The sequence below is a fragment of the Ochlerotatus camptorhynchus genome, unplaced genomic scaffold, assembly GCF_037179485.1.
Source record: "Ochlerotatus camptorhynchus isolate MF236.1 unplaced genomic scaffold, CSIRO-AGI_Acam_v1.1 ptg000038l, whole genome shotgun sequence".
In the NCBI taxonomy this organism is placed as follows: Eukaryota; Metazoa; Arthropoda; class Insecta; order Diptera; family Culicidae; genus Ochlerotatus; species Ochlerotatus camptorhynchus.
This window is the reverse complement of record NW_027040529.1, coordinates 724,945-752,528: the sequence shown is the minus strand read 5'-3', so window position 1 is coordinate 752,528 and position 27,584 is coordinate 724,945. Positions and strand designations below refer to the sequence as shown.

Below are 27,584 nucleotides of genomic sequence, written 5' to 3'. Positions count from 1 at the left end.
TCGTCGAGAGGTCAAGTTACAGTTCTGCTTTTTAAATCGCCATACTTTTCGCTAATATAACAAAACATGCAAGCTTCATTGCAACTGATTTTAACTTGACCAAATGTTCGATTAATTTAGCATGATTTTGAAAATATTTACATGGAAATTGCACTCCTTAACTTCAACTGCCATTTTCTCAATGTCTACTTATTCCATATGGGATTTTAGACAGAAAACCATTTTTAGCCTGCCCCCCAAAACCATATTTGTTTTGAATTTCTATTTTCTATGCAGTTATTAGACAGGGAGGTCTTAGTGACGCCAATGATCTTACTGGGGATGCTTGGAGGACTTAATAGGGAAAGCCAGCCATTTAAATGCTCTCCAGAACATACCCCATTCAAAAAATGTCATTCAGCAACTAACCTCCAGTGTTCATCTCGTTTCAGCTTGTACAGTTCCAGTGCACATTCGCGCACCTCCAGTCTGGCGGAGGACACCGTCGACGGTTATGTTCCTATGTCGGGCCCAGGTCACTCCACCGCGCAAGAATACGTGGACATGGATCCGTCGCATAATAGTAGTAATCGCACGATCGCGGCAACCAGCAGTCACGCTGCAACGATCGGCGGTGGTAACGGCAACATCAGTTCGGCGGCTTCCAGCTGCAGTATAACGTCGGGAACTCCCTCGACGGATATGCGGTTCTCCGAGTACCATCTGGAGAAGGTGGTGGCCCGGTTTACGCCGAGTGAGGACGACGAAATGGATCGACCGATTCGAACGTACTCAGTGGGAAGCCGGTTGGAGCATAACAAGAGAAAATTACGCGTGGACATGCTCAGCTCGGAGTGTTCCTCAAATTCGAGAGTTCGTGCGTTTTCCGTTGGCTCGAGAGCTAAGGTCCCGAGATCGGACGTGTACAAAGGAAGTGGAGCTCCAATAACGGCACCGTTGCTATCGGCCGGAAGTTCCGGAAGCATGCAGGAAACTAGTAGCAACAGTGGAAGCATCACAAATTGTATTATCGGGCCGGGCACGGACGCGAGAGGATCAAATTCGAGCATGAACGAAGGCAAGACGGGCAAAAAGTCGTCAAGTGCACCGATGTTGGCTGCGAAGCCACATGGATCGTTTGATCCGATGGATGATCTGATGGAGATCGATTTTACCACACCGTTCCATGGTGAACCTGATGTTAGTAGTAGCACACCGCAGAAATCCATGGGGATGGAGGATTACATGGAGATGACAGCGGGTGGTAGCCAGAGTAATAAGGGGTACGTCGAGATGAAGCCGGGTCATCTACCCACGGCGAATACGAGTACCCTAGAGCAAAGCGACTATCTGGACATGAGACCGGGAACGGGATATGAACCGAACCTGTCGACGAAAAGCAAAAGCTCTCCGATTAAAATTAACTCGCCGAAGAAATTCAACGGCGGTGGAAATAATAACAATAACTACCTGGAAATGTCCCCACTGATGATGGGAACATCGTCTTTGTCTTCCTCATCGGCAACGCACCGTAAAACAAAAGTACCTTCGGAAGATTACCTGAACATAAACCCACTGATGATGACCAGTGGCGGCGGCGACAGTGGCAACGAAGATAAAATGATAAACGAAGAAGAAGAGGAAGAGGAAGTAGTGGCACCGAGCAGTGCCCCGGAGGTGTACATGGAAATGTCCTGGAGTCAACCCAAGTCTAGTCTTAAGCCTGAAAGTTCCAAGCCGGCTTCGGATGAATATATTAATATGGATTTCACTCGTAAAGAAGTGGGAGGAGGGGCGTCGGGTGGGGCGGACTCGCGCCTCAGTTCGTTGCCCATCGCTATCCAATCGAGCAGTGGCGGGAGCCGAGCAATGCAAGGGGACCTGATGGAACCAAAGATGGGCGGAGCACCGTCTAATATTCCAAATTACCTTCCGTTGAATCCCGCGGCAATTCAACAGCGACACTCAGTTTCGGCACAAATCGGATTCAGTCCGAAGCAGAACAGTTTGCGATCGCGGTGTGATTCGAGGGACAGTGGCATTGTGACACCCTCCGGCAGTCAAGCAACCATTTTTCCCTTTAGCCCGGGAAGTCCTATCAAGTCATTCCCTATGGGAGGAGAACCGAGCGCAGAGGAAAGGAAGTGTTTTGTCGATGGAACCACCGGTACCTTGCGCATCAGCGAAACCGATGAGGATAACAGTGAGGAGTCGAGTGAGTTCCTAGCAGTAATGGATCAACAGCAGAGACAACAAACACAAGGCCCGAAAGACGCGGAAAATAGTAAGCTGGAGGATCTAAGTCATAACTATGCCGAGTTGAGTATAGGTCAGCAACAGCAGCAGCAGCATCAACAGCCGAAGACTGATAAGAGTCGCCCAAGTTCCTTCAGTAGTACCAAAAAAGCGAATCTAAGTCTGATTCTCACGACATCGACGAATACCATAACAACACCGACGATAACTGCGATGAAGTCTGCTCTTGAATATCCGGATTATGTCAACTGCAGTCCGGTAACGACTCCGGTGGTACCGAAACCGACCACTCCTATGACATTAGATGATCAAGCCGGTGATTATGCGATCATGAATCCAGCTAGTCTGAGGAAGTTATCTAGTACTTCCCAATCGGAACTCTCAACGAGCGAATGTGGACTTCCACCGTTGACGAGAAAGTCCAACATGATAGGTTTTAAGCCGATAACCTCCAGCCAAGACGAAGCTCTGTTGAAGAAATCCAGTGGAGTGTCTCCGAAACCGGCTTTCAGTCGACAGTACTCGGAACGACGGGCCGGTCCATCCGGAATCGATTCCTCCGGTTATGAGATGCTTCAGCGTGCCTCGTCACGACCGAACAGTGTAAACAGTGAGAAGATCAGCAACAAATGTCCTCCATCGGCAGGTTCGACGCGTCCGAGTTCGGCCAACAGCGATAGACTTCCCATCATATCAGCTACCTCATCGTCCGCTTCCTCAACATCGACGTTGTGCGAGAGCAAAAACCAAAGCCCAACTGCGTCCAGCATGATGCTTGCCACAACGACGGCGGCGACTATCAGTATCCGACCTGACTCCGTAACCTCGCTGACAGATCCGCACATTATCTCGCGGCCTCCATCGGTAAGCTCGGAACGCGAACTGCACTATGCCAGTCTCGATCTTCCACCCTGCAGCACAAATCCTCCCCCTTCTGCGGCAGCAGCAGCAGCAGGAGCAGTAACAGGTGCAGTAGTTGTGCCATCCAGCCGCATGGAGGTCGATTCCGATAATAGTGTGGCTACAGCAAGCCGCCCTGCGGGACCCGACTCGTTGAACTCCAGCCCTAGTCCCAATTCCGGATGTACCTCGCAACAACAGACTGGTTCTGCCTTTACCTATGCTCAAATCGATTTTGTCCGCTCGGTTGCGCAGGCTCAGGCCATACAGCAGCAACAACAGTCATCAACCAAAAGCGGCCAACAGCAAAAGTAAGAGAGCACAGACACACTGAAAACTGCCAATCTGAAACAACAGCAGAGCCCTTCCTTTCAATCGTAAGTACTAGCGGTTAAGCTGCGCGCGTGAGATGTAAATATAAACCAACCACGCTCGGATTAGGACAGTGTAGTTCTTTGTTACCGTTTTGTTTTTTGTACCACTACTAAGAGCAAACCGCCAAGAAGGAGAGACACAAACCAGGGCGGACAGTGTAGTGTCCGAGAAGAGATAAAGTAGTAGAGTGCCGCACCTACCTACCTACCTACCTACTAAGAATGTCGAAACGATACTTTTAATTAGTGTTTAAGCGCATCGCGTTACGGATAAGCAAGAGAAGAAAAGTAACAAAAATATTCCAAAAATAGTTTAATTGCAAAAGAAAAAGCAAGATCAACAGAACCCCAACAGATACACAGATGGAAGGAAAGAAAGTGAAAATAGTTGAAACCTTGAGATATAAGATGAAATTTCAAATGCCAAAATAAGCTTTACTTGATTTTCTTGTTTTTTGTTTACTTTCATCAAACGATAGAAGGAAACTACACGATTATAATAGAAACTATTAAGGGAAAACACATACACACACACATACATACACAGATTGCAGAAACAGGAAAGGAAGCCTAGCCAGTAAGTAAATTAATTGAGTGTATGCATAAGCTTAGACTAATGTAGAGACGGAAGGAAGAAACTATAGAAAACTTTATTTTTTATTAAGGAAATCAACTTTTTAGCCGGTAAGGATAGATTTAGACGAAAAAGTATAACTTATACAAGTTTAAGCTTAAGAAGAAATGTAAACAAGTAAAAAAGGCAGAAGAAGAAAATATCTATATAGAAGTACGTCTAAGTGAAGTAAAACAGATAAGGTCAAAACCTCTAAACTATTCATATTCATATATACAAAAGTAGAACACACACACATACACAGACATACACACATAAACATGCACACGTAACGAGAACGGTTTGAATCAGCAAGAAGATAGTTTTACTTTTCAAAGTAGCAAACAGAAAATGAAGAAGAAAAAGCAACCATAGGAATCAGCTCTAGGGATACGTTCAAGTATATATAGAACCGAAAGATGATCCTACGCGTGCCAGTCGCAAAACACTCCTCGCGTGTGGATGTAATAGAAACCTGTATTTTATGTACGTTTATCATCTTCGGTGAACAAAGCAAAATCATAGTTAAAATATACAATTTTTTTCGTTAGTCACAATGTTTTAGTTTCAGGAATTCAAGAGTACACAGAACAACCAACCAGCATTGTTCAAGTCAACTTAAGTGACAAGCGACAACGACGACGACGATGACGACCACGACGACGATTAAGACCAAGACTGTTCTTCAGTGAAATCAAACCTTCGTTGTTCAATTAAATCTTTCGCAAGTTTTGGAGACGAAAAAAAAACAAGAGAAGAGATCTACCAGCTTTGTATCTTTTTCGCGTAGCTTATCAAAAAGATATTCAAGCTTATTCTTTAGTTTGTCATGTTTCTTTCATTTTAAATCGAGTTCGATTCTCCAGAAGTGATTGTTTTTTTGTTCTTTTCATATGTTTACTATTATACTTATCTACGTTTTGCTCAATTTATTGTAATTTTACTACTGTTCTGTTTAAGTTTATCTAATACGTTTTTCATTTGTTATGGGCGTTACCTAATCGTTCCGTTTTGTTTTCTGCAGAATTTTGAGTGCGAATCGAAAATGAAGTTTTCCAAAATTTTCCAAACTATTTCAACTAAAAGCGTACCTAGATCACGTAAAATCACACATCTTTAAAAACAAACGGACACAAGAACAGAGGGGTCCTTGTAGTCACAACTTTTATTGAACATCAAAAAATAATTTTATTTTAACGCACACCTACAACCCATGAGCTGCTAACGGTCCTCCTTATTTCTAGCTATTCAATCATAAAGCCCGGTTTAGATGATTCGATTTGGCGTTCAATTCTCTTGAACTTCGAAAAGAACAGTCAGATCGGGGGTTAGTTAAATCAACTTTAGACCTTAAACGTGTTTTATTGTAATTGTAATTGTTCAGTGCATAGGCTGTGCCTTCCGCTAAGAAGGCTTATCTAGGGACCAACCCCCTAGTCTATACACCTACTGTCCTTCCCGTTGCACTCGTCAGCTCGTGCGATACTCTAGACACACATGGGTGGTCGTATCCGGGTCCTCCCCTGGGTAGGCTCGTGTCCGTCCAGGTTCTGGTACATTAACTTATCTATATGCATTGTAATTATACTTTTAAAACTCACCTTTTGATTATAATGTCGAAAATGCTGAAACTAAATAAAGGTTAGCGATCCATATAAGGTGTGTGCTGCGACGGAGTAGTAATTGAAGGAAATGAGGTTCTGATGTGAAGTATAGGTAATTCTAAAATAGGTAAATCAATTAATCATTAGCTGCTAACAGTTACTAATAAATGGGTACGATAAATCACTCATCAATGAGTATTGCCACTCCCACTGAAAAATTGGCAAAACCTTAATCATAAATGGATATTCGATTCCTACCGTGTATTTAAAGTAAAGTTAGGATCTTATCAAGCAAGCACACACCTTTTACGATTCTTATCCTACTTACGGTTTCCTGCACATACGACTTTTCCTAGATACAAGCTTCGTCCAGTATACATTGGCTGTCTCCTACCGGCATGATCCTTTCTGTCTGCTTAATCTTGCCGGTGCAAGTTTAATTCTTCTTTTCTTGTTCGAATTTTCTTTTTCTCCTATTGATCTTCTGGTCGTGTTCCCATTTGTCCTCAGGCAGTTAATATTAGTACATGATAGGAAGAAAGAAAGAAATAGAACAAGTTAAGTGTGAGCCGCATGCATTGGTTACTTATTTGGGTCATGGTGTTGTCTTCCCTATTTATTTGCCTCTATTCGCTCTCATATCGCAACGTTTAACTCACCCCCTTCCCTCACACTATTATGGAAAAGAAAAGAGAACCCATATTTAGTAATCTATCGCGAACTGCGATGCAGAAGATATTAATAGCAAACTAATCTGGAACTGGTCTAAGACATATAACCCAGCGAGTATTGACACATCACACTGTTGTGAATGAGCACGGACGCGAGATTTACTAGAGTATTAAATGCAAAACGCAAAATCAAAATAAAACTTGACAAGACATCGTCAATCCCCTTATTCTTGGGCAGGGTCTGACGATGTGAATCTGATTTTGATCAGTGAACGGGCCCCATATGGTACATTTTCTCACTATGAACATGTCATTTCCAGCCTATCTGAACTATTTAATAAATGGAAACCATAACATGGGTTACGCTTCCCCTAAGCGGGCCCTCCGCATCCTATCTCTGTCTTATCTCAAATGCCAATGGTTTGAATGTATCAATATATACATTGGAAATGACGTTCAATCAAATAAACCCATACCCCACTCACTTGGCCAGGCTTCAGAATCGTCCAGTGGGCAGTGCGCTCTACACTCCAACTTCCCTTTCTTTCAAATTCACCCCAAATTTGATATTTTACCCCTTTGAGTGTTGATTAATCACAATGAAACATTGTGACAGAGCACGGACTTGAGGTTACTAGAGTATTAAATAATCTAGGTCCTATTTAGGATTAGATCTGAAAAATCCAAATCTGGCCAACGCCCACCAACTTTAGACCTTAAACGTGTTTTATATATAATAAATAATATAAAGATAATGTTGCTCGCAGTCCTTCGGATCAAGCATAGAAAACTATTTTACAAAGTATGCTCTCGGCGATAAGATAAACCTGCGTCATAAAGGACCTTAACATTACCCTTCTTGGCTTTAAGTGTCTTGGCCTGATCTTTGGGCTTTGAGGAGCTAGGCAGTGTGCTTATGTAACCAACAATCCATCCTGGAATTCTACCGATAGCTCTACCATTTACTACTGGAATAATGCTGTCACATGAACACACTTCCTTAACTGCTGTGCAATGATCATGCTTTGCACACTCAACCCCAAAAAACTCATCCAAGACAGGACTTAGTTTTTTTGAGCCATACGAGCTGCAACCATTGCTTGCACTGCCTGGATATCCCGGTCAATTACATCGTATGACCATTCCTGAGAAACACCACCAGTTGCAAATTCTGCCAATTTTCTGAAGAAGTCTTTAGCATATGGCTTGTGTGCTGCCACATACTGCTTAGTAGTCTTATTGCTAATAGACTTCTTCAGCTTCTCATCGGTCAAAGCAACTGTTGCAGTGTAAGCACAAAGTAGTGCTATGTCCATCCGGGAATGTGGCAGGTGTTGGCCACCAGATTGAGCAGATGAATTGATAGCAATAATCAAATCTGCCTTCTTTTGATAGACACCTTTGATTAATGCATCATTGTGCATGTCATCGATTGACTTCCGGGAGAAGATTGCACCTGCTAGCGGTGTCAGAACAATGAAACCAGCTTCTACTGCAATGGGGGTATAAGTGTTCAGTATATGAATTGCCACCAATGACACCTGCTTCATAGTCAAAGTGATGCCTCTGTTGACTGACACTTTAGGGGCATCGAGTGGTGCAGCAACACTTTTGAAGGTTGCACATGTAATTGTACCACTGATGTGGTACTTCAACTCAGCCTCAATATAATTGAGTTCCCAATAGTTGAGTAAGGCAGCAAATTTGAGGGAATAAACATGTTCACCTTTGTTGGCATTGGTGATCCTTTTATCTTCCGGCACACTTTGGTTGAACAATTCAACAGCATCAATGAGCATGGCATCAAGCTGAATTTTGGTATACAAATGGTATGACCGCATATTCCAATGCTTGTCAGAATCTTGGCCTGCTTTGATTTGCCTTGTTGATGGTGCAATATGATAAATGACCAGTTCCATCAGGTTCAGTGCTTTGTTGTTGCTGTTGACAGTTGGCTTTTCGAATATGCTTGGTAATAATTTACCAACTTCAATCAGTAGGTCCGAAAAATCAAGTGATGATGCACCAGCCCTCTTGAAAACACTTGTGAATTCAAAATCGGTGAGCACCGACTACAAATTACACAACTTACTAGTTTTTCAACGCCTGCAACTCCTCAATGCCAATCTACCTTCGGCGGGCGCTTAGCGAGGTCGGTAATTGAACAGTAATACACTAAATGAAAACATATCTGCTTTCCGTGGTACAACAGTGGCGAACAATTAGGTACAATAATCAGCACAAAACATAATTCGCAACAACAAAAACACATCTATCGCGATGGAGTCTATACTCTCCTCTTTCCAGGCCAGCTGCTGGGGTAAACAAAACAAAGTAGTGCGAAAGCGATGGCCGTGTTCAGCTACCTTGATTATCGATCCCCAGCAGCACCTTCGGTGTAGTTCTCTCGTAACTGGGAATGTCGATGTCTTCAAGGTGCTTAAACTCCTGGACCAACTTCGCTGAATCCAGCTTCTGTGCAGGGAGGTTTAACCTGTGCACCGTATGAGCTTCGAGCAGATCGTATCTACTCGACGAGTCTCTGGCAGATATCTCAAGCACCACTTTCTTCGACTGATACTCCGTGCGCTGTACGCCGTTTGTCCAAGTCATCTGCAGTGGTTCCACTGGTCCATCGGCACCCAACGTTCTCACCAATTCACTGTCCACCATGGTAACCGAAGATCCTTCATCGATGAGTGCTAGAGTATCTACTCTTTTCTTGCCGTTGTACAGCGTCACTGGAACCATCCTAAACAGAACTGCACATTTCGACTGACGATGACTATTACACTGCACCTGAGTTCGCGAGTATCCGTCTGGTCCACCATGAAGAAGGGCATTGTGGTTCTCCGGACAGCCATCTACCTTGCAACAAACTCTTATACGACATGATCGTTGTCCGTGGTCGTAAAGGCAGAGTGGACAGAGGTTCAACCGACTCACCGTTTTCCACCGCCCTGCAACACTCTGTTTTAGCAATTCCTGGCAGTTCCTTCCGTAATGCCCAGACTTTTGGCACACGGAACACTTCAACTCTCGGCGCTGGTGTTGGGGTGACGAATTCTTCCCAGCTGACATAAGAATCCCAGACCGGCCGCTATCTCCATGTGATCTATTTCGCATCTTACCGTTCTCCTTTGCATCTGCCTTCTCGAAGGTTGCTTCCAACGCCTTCTCTACGAGACCTTCCATGAATGCACCGAATGTTTCCAAGTCGACTGACTGTGCGCGTCGCTTGTAGTCCACCCTAGCGGTGTCAGAACAATGAAACCAGCTTCTACTGCAATGGGGGTATAGTGTTCAGTATATGAATTGCCACCAATGACACCTGCTTCATAGTCAAAGTGATGCCTCTGTTGACTGACACTTTAGGGGCATCGAGTGGTGCAGCAACACTTTTGAAGGTTGCACATGTAATTGTACCACTGATGTGGTACTTCAACTCAGCCTCAATATAATTGAGTTCCCAATAGTTGAGTAAGGCAGCAAATTTGAGGGAATAAACATGTTCACCTTTGTTGGCATTGGTGATCCTTTTATCTTCCGGCACACTTTGGTTGAACAATTCAACAGCATCAATGAGCATGGCATCAAGCTGAATTTTGGTATACAAATGGTATGACCGCATATTCCAATGCTTGTCAGAATCTTGGCCTGCTTTGATTTGCCTTGTTGATGGTGCAATATGATAAATGACCAGTTCCATCAGGTTCAGTGCTTTGTTGTTGCTGTTGACAGTTGGCTTTTCGAATATGCTTGGTAATAATTTACCAACTTCAATCAGTAGGTCCGAAAAATCAAGTGATGATGCACCAGCCCTCTTGAAAACACTTGTGAATTCAAAATCGGTGAGCACCGACTACAAATTACACAACTTACTAGTTTTTCAACGCCTGCAACTCCTCAATGCCAATCTACCTTCGGCGGGCGCTTAGCGAGGTCGGTAATTGAACAGTAATACACTAAATGAAAACATATCTGCTTTCCGTGGTACAACAGTGGCGAACAATTAGGTACAATAATCAGCACAAAACATAATTCGCAACAACAAAAACACATCTATCGCGATGGAGTCTATACTCTCCTCTTTCCAGGCCAGCTGCTGGGGTAAACAAAACAAAGTAGTGCGAAAGCGATGGCCGTGTTCAGCTACCTTGATTATCGATCCCCAGCAGCACCTTCGGTGTAGTTCTCTCGTAACTGGGAATGTCGATGTCTTCAAGGTGCTTAAACTCCTGGACCAACTTCGCTGAATCCAGCTTCTGTGCAGGGAGGTTTAACCTGTGCACCGTATGAGCTTCGAGCAGATCGTATCTACTCGACGAGTCTCTGGCAGATATCTCAAGCACCACTTTCTTCGACTGATACTCCGTGCGCTGTACGCCGTTTGTCCAAGTCATCTGCAGTGGTTCCACTGGTCCATCGGCACCCAACGTTCTCACCAATTCACTGTCCACCATGGTAACCGAAGATCCTTCATCGATGAGTGCTAGAGTATCTACTCTTTTCTTGCCGTTGTACAGCGTCACTGGAAACATCCTAAACAGAACTGCACATTTCGACTGACGATGACTATTACAGCCATCTACCTTGCAACGAACTCTTATACGACATGCTCGTTGTCCGTGGTCGTAAAGGCAGAGTGGACAGAGGTTCAACCGAGTCACCGTTTTCCACCGCTCTGCAACACTCTGTTTTAGCAATTCCTGGCAGTTCCTTCCGTAATGCCCAGACTTTTGGCACACGGAACACTTCAACTCTCGGCGCTGGTGTTGGGGTCACGAATTCTTCCCAGCTGACATAACAATCCCAGACCGGCCGCTATCTCCATGTGATCTATTTCGCATCTTACCGTTCTCCTTTGCATCTGCCTTCTCGAAGGTTGCTTCCAACGCCTTCTCTACGAGACCTTCCATGAATGCACCGAATGTTTCCAAGTCGACTGACTGTGCGCGTCGCTTGTAGTCCACCCACTCCATGGCATAGTACGACGGCAGCTTCTGAACTAGACTCTGCATCAAAATTGGGTTCTTCAAGTGGTCCACCAGCCCGGCCGCTTTGAGATGCTGAGTAAACTCTTCGACGGCACTTCCGAACTCGATCACCGACTCCACTGCGGGATCGAGTGGAAATGGTTTCATACTAGGGAGAATACAAGAAGTGTGAGTTTTTTGCTTTTTTATCCTCAAGGGAATTTTTTTTTAGGATGAAAAAGCAAAAAACACAAACATCCTGCATTCTCCTCAGGATGAAACCATTTCCATACGATCCCGCAAGTTATTTACCTACAGAAATGATAAGAACTATATTTTTGATCCAGCGAATTTCAGTGATACACAATTAAATGTATTTTTCCGTCCATTTTCCCCCATTGTGCGATGGCATAGTATAGGTGCTATAGCAAGCAGAAAAAAATAAAAAAAGATAAAAAATAACTTACTTGATGCACTTTTGCCTCACTGACGCTGAAATACACAACAGAACGAATGCAGTTGTATACTCACAATGTTTACGTTTATGAGTGAGACACAGCAGACAGCCTTCTCTTCTCACAACTCACTTGCTCACTGTCTCTCAGTTTGTCTCTTGTCGCAATGGAACTCACTCTCAGCTTTACCACTTGTCTCAATCGTTCTCACTGTTTACAGCTGATATTTTCTCACACTTCTCTCTCGGATACTCCGGAGAATATGAAATGGCACATAGAACCAGCAACAATGTCCGTAAGAGAATAAAAAGTTCTTCGATCTATAGTGAAATAAAATGGCCAAAACCAATCAGAAAAACGTTCAAAATGGCACTTTTCACAATTTCAATATGAACTATTCCTGCCGGTCATCGCACCATACAACGCGTGCAACACTATTAATCGTTCTTTCGATCTTTTCAACCGTGACTCTAATCTGTTCAATGCGTTTTTAGCTCAACGAGATGAAAACGCATAGCAGATGACAAGCACACAGTCTTTTCTCTGCTCAAGTTTTCTCGAGCTCACTACACTCTTCACAAAAACTCTGCAATAGGTAGAAACTCGGTTTCTTCTAGAAATTCCCTGCAACAGAAAAATCCGTCTGAGAATCACATTTATATGTACAATACTATTTGTTTGTGTGTAAAAAAACCCGAACGATTGATGATCGTATGTCGAAAGGGTTCAGCCCATTTACCGAGTACGTTACTCATATTAATCGAATCGCGGTACGCTACACTACAGATACTCTATCTCATCTTCCACTGCTCTTCTACGAACTTTAAGATTGAGGCTCTCTGACTCATCTTTAGACCTTTGTTTTGGGTAGGTAATTAACCCGGATATTGAATCGAATAAACATGATTATAGACAAACAATCCAGTGTGTGTTCTTCTTCATGAAGTAGAAATTTGTGAGAGCATTTATTATAGAACAGAAAAGCTTAATACAAAATGTGCCGAAAAGCACAGTTGCCCACCAGGACCCAAAACCATTGGCACTATCTGATATTTCATCCATTTTGCTCTTGAAGTCAGACACACTCTTTGAGTTAAAGCTGTTCATTATACTTACTCCTGCAGGAAGGTCTGAGCCGGTTTGCAGAGTGTTTATTATTCTTGATGAAATAATTTTGGTACTGAATAATCATGTCTGACCTCCGTTAGCAATTGAATCGAGAGGCTCAAAATTGTAATTCAGATCATCGGGAGCAATCGTTATTGGTGTTCTAGCTGGGACAACACCTATCTGTGTTTGCATCACCCATTGATTGTGCAATTTATACATAGGTCCAAAGTCATTTGAGCAATCAACTATTGATCCAATTTTTACCAATATCCTACTCCGTGGTGACATATACTTTGTTATGTTGTTGTGTGAAATGACAAGCTTATTGTAGCAATGGTTTAGTTTTTTCTGCTCAAGCTCAACTAGAACAGGGCTACGCTTTGCAACATATGTAACTTCACCCCTGACGACTGCAGTATATCCGGGCTCATGGAAGTAAGCAAATACATATTGGATTGGTGATATATTCGCAATAGCCATAATGTTGCTTGTAATTCTATTTTGGCTCAGACACCTATCCTTCTCAAATAGCCAAAATAACTGGTTGACTTGATTCTTTGTATGCCTTAGGGAGTAAACAATCTTCGAATTTATATAGTTGACCATGCTAACTGACTTAGGGTCAACAACTCTGAGCTCAGGAAATGGAGGAGAAATCTCAGTGGTCATTGTAACAAAAAGTCTAAGGTATTCTGTGTAAAATGACTTGAATCCACAAATACTTGTCTTTTTTGATTCAAGTTTGATCTGAAAGTTATCATTTTGTCCTCCTGATGCAACTGTCACTAAATGAGCCAAACCCCTATAAAGAACCGCTTGGTTTGCTACATCGCTAATGCACCTCGGAACTGGTAGTGTCCAGTACAACCAGCCATAGTCGGCTTGCTCACATGACTCACGAGCTAATTCACATCTAATACCATTAGGGAATATAACAACTTTCTCTTCGAAATCCACAGTTGCCTTTACGGATGAGAAGGTAATTTTATTTTGAGGCTTGTATACTTCACTACACGTTCCCAATGCTTTCCTCCGTAGTTCAGATCTCCTCCTGGGTAACAACTCCCATCTGCAGAGTAACCCCCATAGCTTACAAATGATTCCTCATACGAACCTACATCTGGAAATTGAAATGTAGTAGAAGGTGCAAAAGGAACTCTATAGGATCGTTGGTGGACAAGCCTTTGTCATTCTTCATTCTCAATCTTGACCACTTGTGAATAGAAGCCTACCACACTATCATCTCCCAACCACTTGCCGCATCTCGTTAATACATGAGATGCTTGAACTGAGCAGCGATAAACTAGAAGGTCTTCCTGGCTTGATGTTTGAGTTATTATAACTTGGATATCTTGCACCGAAGGAGAGGTGTTGTTGCGCACACAACTTGGTATATCAATTAAGGATATTGTTGTCTTGTTTACTTGCTCGCCTTCACAATCATATGCAACAATTGCAGTGGTCCTAGATACGAACAACATGGTTAACAGTATTTTAAACATGGTATACAGGGGAGACATCTTCTAAACTTTGTATGTAAATATATAAGCTGGTTACAACCTTAACAATCGATGTGAATGTTAACTGTTTTAGCTTCCTTCAGATTCTCCGGATCTCATAGCCAGCCGTAATCTATAATTAGAGTGTATCATAGCCACGGCTGTTCGTTGCCCGCTCGGTTGTTTTACCGAGGATTCACCTCGCTTTCCTGCACAATCAACCTGCACGAGTTACCAGTTAAGAATTTCCTTCCACTGATTTGGAAAAAAATCTTTTAGGAGCTTTAACTCCGTATTTATTCACTGATCACTTAAGACTAATTACATTTTTATTCTTATGCTACCAAGAAGGTTCTCTATCTGATGAATACGTAGTATGTTTATGTTTACGCTCCGGTGCTGGCTGTTGTAGGGTGGTCACAAGCTCTCGTTGGGATGTGATGATATCAGCAACTGATTATGATTGTTTATCCGGTGCATCCGGCGGTTCGGCGTGAGAAGTAAACACTTCGATCGTTCGATGGATTGGCGTGTGAATATGCTGAGCTTGTAAATCGCGTCGTCCGTTTAATAACTGCGTCGTCCGTTTCTAACTCCTCCCCTCTTAAGTGACTTTGTCCTCAAAGTTCACATGTAGATGGTTCGTAACGGTATCGGGGCATCCGAAAATGTTTGTAGTTCTTTCTTTTTTGCAGTTGATAATTCTTCTGCTATCAATTGATAATGATGATGGTTCTGGGTCTTTAATAACGATGGTTTCAATATTTTTGTCGAACTTTACTGCGACGGTTTTTGTACTCTTGCTTCTGGAAATGTAGTAAAGAATTGAAATTATGCTGATGATAATATAGAAAATCCAGATATTCCGAAGAGATTGAATTTCCAATTAAGGGAATTGTTTTGTAGCTTCAAATGTTCCAATGCATTTCGATGTTTCAATGTCAGGTTTTGTAGATATTCTGCTGGTGGATCATCTCTGGTAAGAGTTTCATTTACTAGTAGTCCTGTAGTTGGATAATAAGGTCTTCCAGGTATGGTGATCTCATGATTAACATACGGTTCTCCGTTGATGTGTAAATCACATTGTTTGAATTGAATTATAAATGATCCGTTGAGTAGTTGACTTGAATTGGTGCAATTTGTTGATACACTTGCTATGGCGTCATTAATTAGAATTGTTCCTTGGTTTATCCTTTTTATTAGTCCTTTAGAATAAACCTTCTTTCTCCATCAAGCTGCGCCCATAAAAGTTTGGTGTTTTGCAAAATAGTCCACCAGCCGCGTAACAATGTTAATTGCAATGCGATTGTCACTGTTGCCACAATATATGCTTTCGCTGGCATAACCTCCCGATTTCCATCAACTTCTTGAGCACAGAGGTTTTTTTTTGTCTTACTTTTCCGTGGTCAGTCCATTCAGCTTGAACAACTTATCAGCCCGCTTCACAACTTCATTATTTAATCTTCGCTGAATCTCAGCCCACAGGCTTAAAACGAGTTGCAAGATCACTCCCGCCGACGAAAACCACAAAATTGTCACTATTGTATCCAGTCTCGCAGAGTGCTCAGTTTGCGTATTCACTATCTCGATATGGTTATCACCGTTGTGCTGGACTTAAGCTTTGGATTCTTCAGAACCCATTTTTTTTTAATATCGAATTTTCAGCACTTAGAAAACTGAGTGTCTTCACTCTTTTTTTGAAATTTTTGAACACTTGCCACTTTTTGGAACTTTGTTCACTTTAAACTGGCCGAACATTGCATGTTCTATTGTCAGTTCGCCATGAAACGGTCGGGAGTTTCTCTTTCAGAAGAAACACTTCTTCACTCGTCTAGAGTACAACTTCAATTCTATTTCTTCATCAGTTTTCATTACATTCAAACTTAACTCTACATTGAAAATCTTAACTCTATACAACATTTATTCTATGGGAGGAGCTTGGACTCACTTTTGTAAAGACGATAGCCAATCGTCATTGAATAGTCTATTTGTTCAACATGTGTTGTGGAATCGGACCACCAATACGCGCGACATGTATCTTTTCTGCACGGGTGGCATTTTGCTGGTTTTGCTTTTATTTTGAAGTGGTAAAGTCCATATTATGGTTTGGAAGAAATAACATGTTTATGCAAACATGTGAATGCAATAAATTTGAAATGAGGTCTGTTGTGAAATTTGGCTGAGCATGCACTTGCGAGTGTTGGCCACTCACAAGTGTCTTATTGTAATTTATGACTTGAGATATGAAATGAACTGTAAATGATTATTTTGGAATAGTACAGAGGTTGAGGTATTTCATTTCGTGGCCCAAATGTTTCTTCGTAATTTTTTGGTCTTGCCAAACTTTTACGGAATTCCATGTTTTGGAATGTTATACAGTATGCATATGCTGTTGGTAATGAATCAACATTATCATTCTTTAGGAATTTTCCAACTTCTCCATCTAAACCTCTGATGAAAGCATCAACGGCTTTTCGATTATATAATGATAATATAGATTTTGCAGCTTCTGGATGAGCAAACTGATCATCTGTAGCTACACAATTTGAGATTAATGAGAGAATCTTGTTAATTTCATTATAAAATTCTTCCATCGATCTTCCTTTCTGGCAACTATAAGAAAGCTGGTAATCTAATGTTCCTAAATCTCTCTTCTCTCCGTAATATGTCACCAATGTTCTCTTGATCAGGTTCCAATTCATGTTCACATTAGATGATACTAAAGCATCGTTTGCTTCACCTCTGATTTTTCGCCTGATTGTTTTACATATTACATGAAACGAGATCCGGATTTTTTTCTATGGAATCTGGATTTACAGGTATGCCATTAACATCTGTCAAATACAATGGTGGATCTGAAATGTCTGTTTCAGCTGAGGGTGCAGAAGCAACCTCCAGAGCCGAAATACGATTCAAAATTTCTGCCAACTGGTTTTGATCCATGTTGATATTAATTCTTGAAAATTGTGCAATTAAGGCTTCAATTTTTTACAAAATTCTTATAAAAAAAAATTCACAAATATTTCAGCTCTTCACTTTACACTTGAAGAATTCACTTTCATTTACACTTCACTTTCACTTTGATTGATTTATACTTATTATACTTTTCTTACAGAACTACTTCAAAACGCGAAACTTAAATGCTAGTTTTGAAATTCACTTGACTTAATTGAAACAAATTTCACTTTATAATTTCTTTTATATTTTTCACTTTCTGTGATATATTTTGTTCTTTCTGTGTCAATACTTACAAATAAATTCCAAACATCATACGGGAATGCCGTACAATTGCGGGATTTGTAGCCTCAACTCCTTGAGCCTCTGACGGAAAGAATGATGAAGGGCGGGATCGCGTGCTTGGTGATTGAATCCTATTAACTCCCTTTGGTGTTACCAGCAACTGCCGGGTGCATCGAGACAAGCTGGTTTGGAACCGGATGCGCCTTCCAATTGATACCGGTGTGGCGGCAAGTTCCTTTCTCTCCGCACGAATCCTCTAACGGTCGTGGTTACTCAGGGGCCAACTCCACACGGCTGCTATGTAGCGGTCACAATTGGCTTCAGATAATCTCGGATGAAGATTATCAAGATGTCACGAACTCTAACGTGGTGCACTTCTTGACTTGTCTCTTCCGAACTTTTCCTAATTGCGCTTAACCGGTCCCTATTTCGGGCGCCAGTTAAGAATTTCCTTCAACTGATTTGAAAAAAAAATCTTTTGGGAGCTTTAACTCCGTATTTATTCACTGATCACTTAAGACTAATTACATTTTTATTCTTATGCTACCAAAAAGGTTCTCTATCTGATGAATACGTAGTATGTTTATGTTTACGCTCCGGTGCTGGCTGTTGTAGGGTGGTCACAAGCTCTCGTTGGGATGTGATGATATCAGCAACTGATTATGATTGTTTATCCGGTGCATCCGGCGGTTCAGCGTGAGAAGTAAACACTTCGATCGTTCGATGGATTGGCGTGTGAATATGCTGAGCTTGTAAATTGCGTCGTCCGTTTAATAACTGCGTCGTCCGTTTCTAACTTACCGCAACGATGTAATATGGGGGCCTTTTCCACCGATTAAATCGCCTTTCGATTTCTCAGGCATGCAGCTCCGATCCCTCAGGTTCCTCTTTCACGAGTAAAGGAGTCTACACACACAACCATGCTCATCCCGTACGGGACGGAATCGACGGCGGTAAGAGAGAGAACCAACTAGTAGGGTAAGGTGGGGTACGATGGGTCTTAGTCTGTATCTTGGGGTCAATATGACTCCAGGCAATTTTTGCAATCTTGATTATTGATCAATCATTTTCTCTGACATTGTTGTATGCTTAAACCTTAAGAATTCCATAAGACATGACTTATGAACCTGGACAATTTTGATTTCATAAGATACTTATGAATTCCATAGGCATGAGTTATGTATTTCATAAGCACGACTTAGGAATGATTATCGTAATATATGGGGTACTACGAGTGATTCTTATACACCTTTAACCAATTCTATTTCCCAAGCATTGATATACGTGGGAACAAATCACGGAGTCAATAATCTGAACGCTTAGGATTCGATTCCGGTCTGCTACATTTTACATTACTGCTTTTAAATTGGATAAGCTAACCTATGAATTTTGTTTCATAAGCCAAACTTTCCATAAGAAATCCTTTTGTTAAAATTTCATTAGTTGTTCTTATGGAATTCTAACGTTCCTTAACCATCATCTGAAAGGGCTTCGTTTTCTGAGCACAACAGTATTTTTTTCAATCAATCAAAATATCCACTTCATTGTTTGACGCAAAACTAACAAATTGACAGCTCGCTCCCATACAAAATAACACTGAGGGGCGCGAAGATGGTGATCGCACTTATTTAAAATAGTTCCAGTGCTCCAAAACAGATGCAATTTTGAATTTCGGTTCCATTTGATATGCAGATTACGAATATGCAATTACTTCAATACCCCTCCTAAAGAACCCCTATTGCGACTCCTCGGTCCTCGTTTACCTCTTTCGAAAGTGAAGTTATACAAATTCCACATAAAGAACATAACGTGCCTTGAGAACCGCTTACATCAGCATCACCATCAATTCATGTTCTATTTGGTAGGACTAACTTCGTCTGTGCTTCACCCTCGCTTCGGGACGCTTTCTACGGATGATCTCTTCTTCCTCTTTGGTGTGTGACCAAATTTCTGTTGATATCGGCTTCTGATGACAACGAAGATGCAGCTCGGCATTCGAAGTCCAGTGTATAAGTCGTTACCGTTCGGTCAGTTCGTAGTCTTCCATTGTTTGTTTCTGTAACGGTTATTCTTCCGGTCATTAAAATAGCATGCAGTATTGATGATTGAGCAACAAAAAAAAAATCATCTCTCCTAAACTGTAGCTCCGATAAAAATCTTCACGTTGTGTGTTGGGCATTCGTCATATGCAGCGCTGGAAAAGTTGGCGAAATTTCAACATGTTCACTAAGGGAAAAGCTCGCGAGACAAAGTGAATTTTCGTGAACTTTTCCAGCACTGGTCGTAAAGGGTGAACCTGAAATTATTGCAACACATTTTTTGCTCTCAATTTTCACGTATTTATCAGATAAAAACCAAATTTGTAGGGTGGTGTGGATTTATTTCCTGCACTTCGCGTTCCGTTTCGCGACGGTGCCATTCCAGCGCGGCCTTTACACGCGTACCGTGGACTTTTCTCAATTCGATTTCGACTAGAGTCGAAATGAAAACACGGTAGGTACTTTTTAGAGTATCTGGTATTCAAACCGGAGTAGACCAGTTGAGCCAGACTCTGTGATAGACTGAGCCTGACTGAGCCTTTTTAATTTGGTAATTTTGGTTTATATACACTTTTCGTATATAATGCATGAGGGAGACAACTGGAGCGACAATTGAAGTTTATATTGCTTAATCAGCAATATCGATTATTAAGTGCGCCCGGGCAGCTCGTCATTTGGGACGACAGGTACAAAATACAAAAGGCACTCGAAATTGCATGGTTGCAGTTTTGAGGTGATATGTACATTGACTCTGCTGCATGAACGGTTGGATGTTTGTTTTTGGTATGAAATTTAGGGATGCCTACTTAGACACATTACGGTGTTTCTATACAAGTATTTAGCTCAATATGCATACATTGGATCAATTTTTGGTAAATTGTCCGACAGTTTTGCTTCAAGCCGTCCATAAGAGCTAGTACCACCGACGAACCGACGTGACAATTTGACAATCCTGTGGCATGTCGGTTCGTCGGTGCTTGTACAGTCGTAACCGGTACCTTTTCTCATTTTTTATCCTTTAATTTCTCCTTGGTCTTTCTGAGTTCCCGCTTCATCATGGCCCCATAGGTTTTGATTGTGCGTAGTTCTGGACAGTTCGGTGGTCTCGTCGGTGGATTCATGTCCTTGGGGACAAAATGAAGCTAAGTCCAGCCAAAACAATGGCCTGCTATAAATTAAACTCGAGTTTTGTTTCTCTCATACAAACGTATTCAACGCTTCGTTTCTATAACGCCTAGCTAGATAATCAGCAAGAAACGAAAATGAAAAGCTGGCTGTGGATTTTCTCGTCGTTGCTTTGCTTATCGCTTTCATTTAATCCATTACTGAATCAAGAATACGCAAAAATTCAACTTTCTTAAAAACTGTTTGACCCCTAGTTACAGAGGGGCTTCTAGAATTTCTCTATGGCTACACAATAAAAAGTTTTGGAGAACCTCGTGTGAACCAATTTCAGCGAGAATTGTTCTTGTATTAACTTATTGCAATTCACGAGCCTTTGCCGATGTCTCTCTAGTCAACTCGTCTAGGGTCATCTAACCTTCCCAACCCAGATGGTTTTTCGTAGTTTTATTTTTTTTAAATGTGGTAGAATAAAATATGTTCCATACACCCTAGTACATGGGAAGGAGAGGGCTAATGTCCTAGAATTGAGCTTCCATTCATTGTCCTCATTTCGCTACCGGGTCGGTTACCGAAAAATTCCGTTTCTTTTGTTTATTTGTACATTGAAAAATTCAACTGACAATTATTATCTAAATGAATAAAACTTAAACTAAATAGTTACGGGCAACGGAACGGAAAAGACCAAGTAACCGATGGCGAATCACGTCAACTGATACATTGAAGTCGAATATATAAAAGAAGTTGTTGAATTGCCAGCTGATTGCCCGAATTGGCTCGTGTTGTGTATAATTTCGGTGTCGTGGTTCCAAAAACAGAAAGTCGCGTTGACGAAGAGGCCTCTCAGGGACATACATATTTAGCTGAGCCAGCAGTGTTGGACTATCAATGTCTCCCGTAAGCAGCTTTCCAGCGAACATAGCTTGAGCGACCACCCGTCCCACCTCTAATTGTTCGATTCCCAGGAGACAACAACGCTCCTTGTACGGTGGCAAGTTTGTTGGGTCACGCCAGTTGAGGAAACGAAGAGAATATCTCACAAACTTGCGTTGAATGAATCCGTAGTGATCCAGTTAGCATGGAAAGGGTACCAAACAACTAAACTTGACTCCGATAAGGATCGCACAAGCGAGCAGTAGAGTGACCTGAGGCATAGCGGGTCACGGAACTCGTCGATTAGCTCTGGAGATGAGTTGTCATTGTAGTGGATTCTGAAAGTGAGTCTGCAGTCCAAGGTAACGCCGAGATCCTTTATGTGCTCTACACGAGCAAGACAGCGTCCGTAGAGAACATAGTCAAACATGATTGGTTCAATTTTTCGTTAATAAGAAATAATGTTACATTTTTCGATGCTCATCATCAAATTTCTTGAGCACCAGTCAGCAAAAATACCAAACATATTCTGGAGATCCCAACAGTCCGAGAGACTTTTAATAATTTTGTAGGTTTTCGTACCGTCTGCATCGAAAACGCGGCATCCTGATGGTATCAGAAAGGCGACGTCGTTTAAAAAGATCGAAAACAGTAGCGGTCCTAGGTTACTGCCTTGCGGAACTCTCGAGTTGTTTGAGAAAACATCCGATTCCGACGCACCAATCTTAACCCGTACATAGCGAATCACCAAGTAAGATCTGAACCCATCCACAGCCGTTGACGAGACGCCAAGTATCTCCAGCTTGCCAAGCAAGATATTAAGGTCCACCGTGTCAAATGCAGCTTTCTTATTTCATCTAAGTTTTTCTGAGTAGCATGCTAAACTAACGCAATCATGTCGAGTCCCATCGCTTAGGTTTAGGCTTTTCTAATTCACAAGGCAAACACTGTTTGAGCCACACCTCCAGGCGCTCGGGAGTCATACCGTCTCACGTTCCTCAAAGTTGAGCGTACAGCTCTCCGTACATTTCAGAAAAAAACAGCTGTACGAGCACAACTTGAAAATATACATTTCTCGCGTCACTTTTTAAAAGGTCCTAAGTAACAAATGTAAACAAGTAGAGTTAAGCGATATAACCTATTGCTCTTATATCATTGTATGTGATACAAAAACACCTATCTAAATTTACTTTCATTTATTTAAGACAATCATACACTACCGATCGTAAGTTTAAGGACACCCCCAAAAAACCATGCAAATATGTTTTGTTCAATGATCTGTCATTTTAACGTTCAATTTTCGATCTCCAAAGGTCATTGGAATGGTATGAATGGTATAGCATAAGTGTTCTACTACTACTTTTATTTCAAAATTTGGCCAACCCAATTCTGAGAAAATCAGTCACGATTCTTCAGAGTAAATTTTGAAAAATATTGTAACTTTGGGTAAACTTTTAGTACACAAACATTGAAAATCATATTGAACAATTTGCCTACGAGGAAAGTTCCATTCAATACCTTTCAAATGATCTAAAGAGAACGAAAATTGGACGTAACATGACAGAGATAAGAAACATAACAAATTTGTCATGTTTTTTTGGGGGTGTCCTTAAACTTATCATCGGGAGTGTAGGTCAAACATTGTCCAATGTACAGTTTGAAATGATGGCTACATGATTGTTACTTCGGTCATTCGGACTGCCTAACGTGATTGGTGCTCATGGTCTAAAGGCGGAGCCAATCTAAAGTTAGGTATTCTACTCTGAAATCTGTGAAAGGGAATCTAGTATCATGTAGAACAAAACGTCCAATGTAACACTCATTGATTATTTCATTGATAAAAATCGTCCAATGTAACATGTCCGATGTACAACTTGACGAGTCAAAACGTCCTATGTGGTTTTTTTTTCTATATTGTAGTATGAAATTCAAAGTTAAATTGTGATTTTACGTATGAACGTAATGAACGTTGCTCGTTCATTATTATAATTTTGTTAGTTGTAATCTACTGCTGACTGCAACTGAATTTAATCGAGAAACGAAGGTAGCAGCACACGGCAAGTTCCATACTTCAAAGACTATCATTTACGCAAACGTACAACTTCCACTACTCACAAACACACATACTCATACACACACACACAAACAAACGTATTGACTCAGATGGGGAAAAAATGCAAGAGCAAAAGGAAACCGTTAGACTAAACGATGAATCAACATCGCTAAAAAGAAGAAAACAGAAAAAAAACATCATCACTTCATTCACAAATTCAGCAGCAAATAAACAGAAAAAGGTAAAACTGTTAAAAAAAAGATGTGTAAGAAAGTTGAAACAAGAGACAGTAGGCTAATTTTAGGCAAATTTTTGGTACATTTGGAGATAGGGAAATGAAAAATAAGTTTCCCAAGCAGAAAAAAAACCGAATAAAAACTTCTTAGATCGTATATTGGTGTCAATCAAAATTGACTATAAAAATTTAGAGATAATGGAAAAAAAAAAACTATCGTAAGGGAGCCAGTTCTGGTCCGCTGTAGGTCAAGTGAAAAACACGCATGTATTGGCTATTTTTTCAGTTAAGTTTTTCCTTTTGTTTTCGACTGTTTTGGCAAACTGGAGTGAGTGATACTACACAGCAAGTCGTCTGAGTTGGCTTTCCCAGGAGGCATCAAAAACAACAATGAACGACAACAAGGACAAAAACAGAAACACACACACGCACGTTTGTTCAAAGACAAAAAAAAAATGGTGTTGAAATCCTAAATTAGGGCTTTAGATATAAAGTGGTATTTTTTAAGTATGCTGGACATTGGTAAATTCAGAAAACAGAAACAAAAAAAACCTCTATTCTAACAGCTACCACAGAGAGAACAGAGAGAAGAAAACACTTAAACACACTAAAACAAAACAAAAGAACGATAACAAGAAGAGAATTAAACCGGAAACACTGTGTTCAATTTACGACTCTGAATTCATACATTGATATTGATCAGCTTTACTTTTATTGTAACAGGTAAAATAAAAGAAAATGCAAAATATATTACAAAATCCAGATGATTTTGCTTTTGCAGGCCATATTTTGAAGAATCCATCTATTTTAGCCATAAATCCATCCTGAATCATCCGGAGAGAGATATAACACATTTTGATTCCTGATATTGAACCCGTTTTCTCCAGTGATCCACAGTATCAACAACCGGTGGAAACTAACGATTTTAAATTGGCTCACACTGGACTAGCCTATCGGTTCCAAGTACATAGATGAACGTACCCAGGGCTGGTAGCGATCACTGCTGTCAAAAATATTGATTTTAGTGACCATGTTGAAGAAATAAGTGACTAAATAAATAGTGACTTAGAATGGTAAAAATAGTGACTAAAAAGTGACCCTGAATTAAATTAAAAGTAAATTTTAATGAAAACTCTTAGGAATTTCTGTGGAGCACAACTCATGTGAACTTCACAGGAAACTTTTGAACTTTGTGAAAGTTAAGTTTTCACTATAAATTGGACGTCGGGGTGAGTGCCGTGTTTTGGCTGAAACCTTGGACGGATTTAAATGTCTTCCCAAGTATCTTACTGAGAAGCAGCACAAATTTTTTACTTACGACACCAAAACTGAACGTGTGTTCAAGGTTGTCATGAAAGGTCTGCCCAGTGGTGAATCCCTGGATCAGATCAAAGATGAACTGGCAAAATTACTTGGAGTTGTGCCACTCCAAGTAATCAAAATGGAAATGAAATCCCGTCTTGGCGATTCGCGCAACGGGATTTCTAATGATTTTTATTTAGTTCACTTCAAGTCTAGTGAACTAAACAACCTTAAGGCCTTAGAAAAAGCTAGCCTTATGCTCCATGTCCGAGTGAAGTGGGAACGCTTCAGGAAGACTGGAGGAAATTTCCAAAACCTCACCCAGTGCCGTAAGTGCCAGGGATGGGGTCACGGAACTAAAAATTGCTACATGCCAGCTACATGCATGAATTGTGGTGACTCCTCTCACGCAAAGGACGAATGTCCTGTGAAGGAAGATCCTAAGAAATTTAAATGTTCAAATTGTGTGTGTGTGTGTGTGTGTGTGTGTGTGTGTGTGTGTGTGTGTGTGTGTGTGTGTGTGTGTACAATCTAACCCCCACTGTCCGGCAGTGTTATTATGGAAGAAAACTGCTTTTTATTACCCTTCAATTAAAGCAGGTTTAGTCCGGGAGTTAGAAGGTGTTAGCTCTATTGCAGCTCCAGTGACCCATTTCAGAATGCCTGGTAATTCACGACCACTCCGAGGTCACTTTTACTTACAATAAGCCCCGCATGTTCACTCTACCTTTATCAAATGGATAATGGTATCATAAACACACTTCCAGATTCAAAAATATTATTTCCAAATCTGGCACGTATATAGTTTTGAAATTTGTTCAACTGTATTAAATCGATTTGAATGGACATTTCTTACCAATTTTGTTTCGAATACCTTTGGTTCATCTGCTGGCAGCACTTACTGGCCCTTACCGGCGACCAACCCTTACTCAAATGCTTCAACTTCCCGGATGGCGGCCCGCTTGATTCACTCCATCTTGATGACCTTCTGTTTGCCTATCAGCCTCTTCCACTTTTCGTCCTTCAGATACAAACCCGGAATAAGATCTTTTTTTTTACACCATCAATTTTAGAGTTTTTTTAATCGTTCAAATTGATAAAAACCATAAAAACACAGAGACTTTTTTTTTAGCAAAATCAAAACACGTCATTTCAATCGCGCGGCCTACTTGTTCAAATTGTGGTGAAAACCACAAATCCAATTTTTGGGAATGTAAGACACGCGATCCTACAATCTCTTTCTAAGCGACAGGTAGGAAACGCTCCACGTTCTCGAACAGGTACAAATTACTCTGCTGTTAACCCTCCGTTACTCGCGCTGTTGTACTTTGTACAACACACATGAATTTTCAATTGCCATTTTGTTGCTGAGTTACCAATCGATCTGAAACCAACGAGTAGGGTAGAGCGCTACTTCGTCGTAATCGCCCATTTCCGTTCTATAAATCAGAAAAGATCAATAATATCAATGATTTCACCGTGCAGAAATCAATGATAGGTTTGTTCCGATCCGTTAGCTCATAAGCCACAACATGAAGCCTATTACAGCGCATCGTATGAATATTTACACTCATTGTTCTCAAAACAAAAGAAGCGCTCCTAGCGAATTCACTTTTTCTACCATCATCCGTAGGACGAAGAAAATCTAATGGCGTTTCAATGCGTTAGGACGGAATTGAAACTCGTAGAACGAATTTAGAATCAAGAAGCAGTGTTAGATTTTAAACAATATCTCAACAATTTGTGACTCTTTATCAAATCCAACGGTACATATGGAAAGGTGAATAAATTTACAAGTCATCTTTGACAGAAATATTCCATTTTTGTTTAAACTCGTTCAGAAAAGAGAGGTAAAGCGCGGGTTGTGCTTAGTAAGACGGAAATTAGATCAAAAACCCTTTTCCTTAAAAAAAACTTGTTTTGATCTAAACAAGCTAAACTTTGATTACAGTAAACACCTAAAACTGCGGATAATACGGAAAATGTAAATGGAAACCGCGTAAACTGTGACCATACTACGTGGGATTTAACTTCATTGATTACAACATGGAATATATCGAGATCCTGACCAGATAGAAAGCTACTGTCTCCGACAAAGTTGTTTAGGAGATCATAGCCTTGTCGCTGGCGGACAGTAGTTCAGAATTTTCTCACTACGTAGCGCTAGTATACATGTGAAACTCTCGCATGTGATATATCTCGAGATCCTGACCAGATAGAAAGTTACTGTCTTTCACAAAGTTTTTTAGGACGTCAAAGCCTATTGCTTGGTGCTCAATAGTT

General features: G+C 41.1%; 1 protein-coding gene across 13 annotated transcripts in view; it reads left to right on the top strand.

Annotated features, from left to right (window-relative positions):
* chico overlaps nt 1–19,747 on the top strand; it is a 563,283-nt gene extending 543,536 nt beyond the window's left edge. For all 13 annotated transcript variants that reach the window (XM_065234489.1, XM_065234506.1, XM_065234498.1 and 10 more), the window contains one exon: nt 432–19,747. In XM_065234489.1, coding sequence (XP_065090561.1) covers nt 432–3,450 — 3,019 coding nt within the window. In that variant the 3' untranslated portion in view covers nt 3,451–19,747. The remainder of the gene's footprint in view (nt 1–431) is intronic.
* Nucleotides 19,748–27,584: the final 7,837 nt, after the last annotated feature.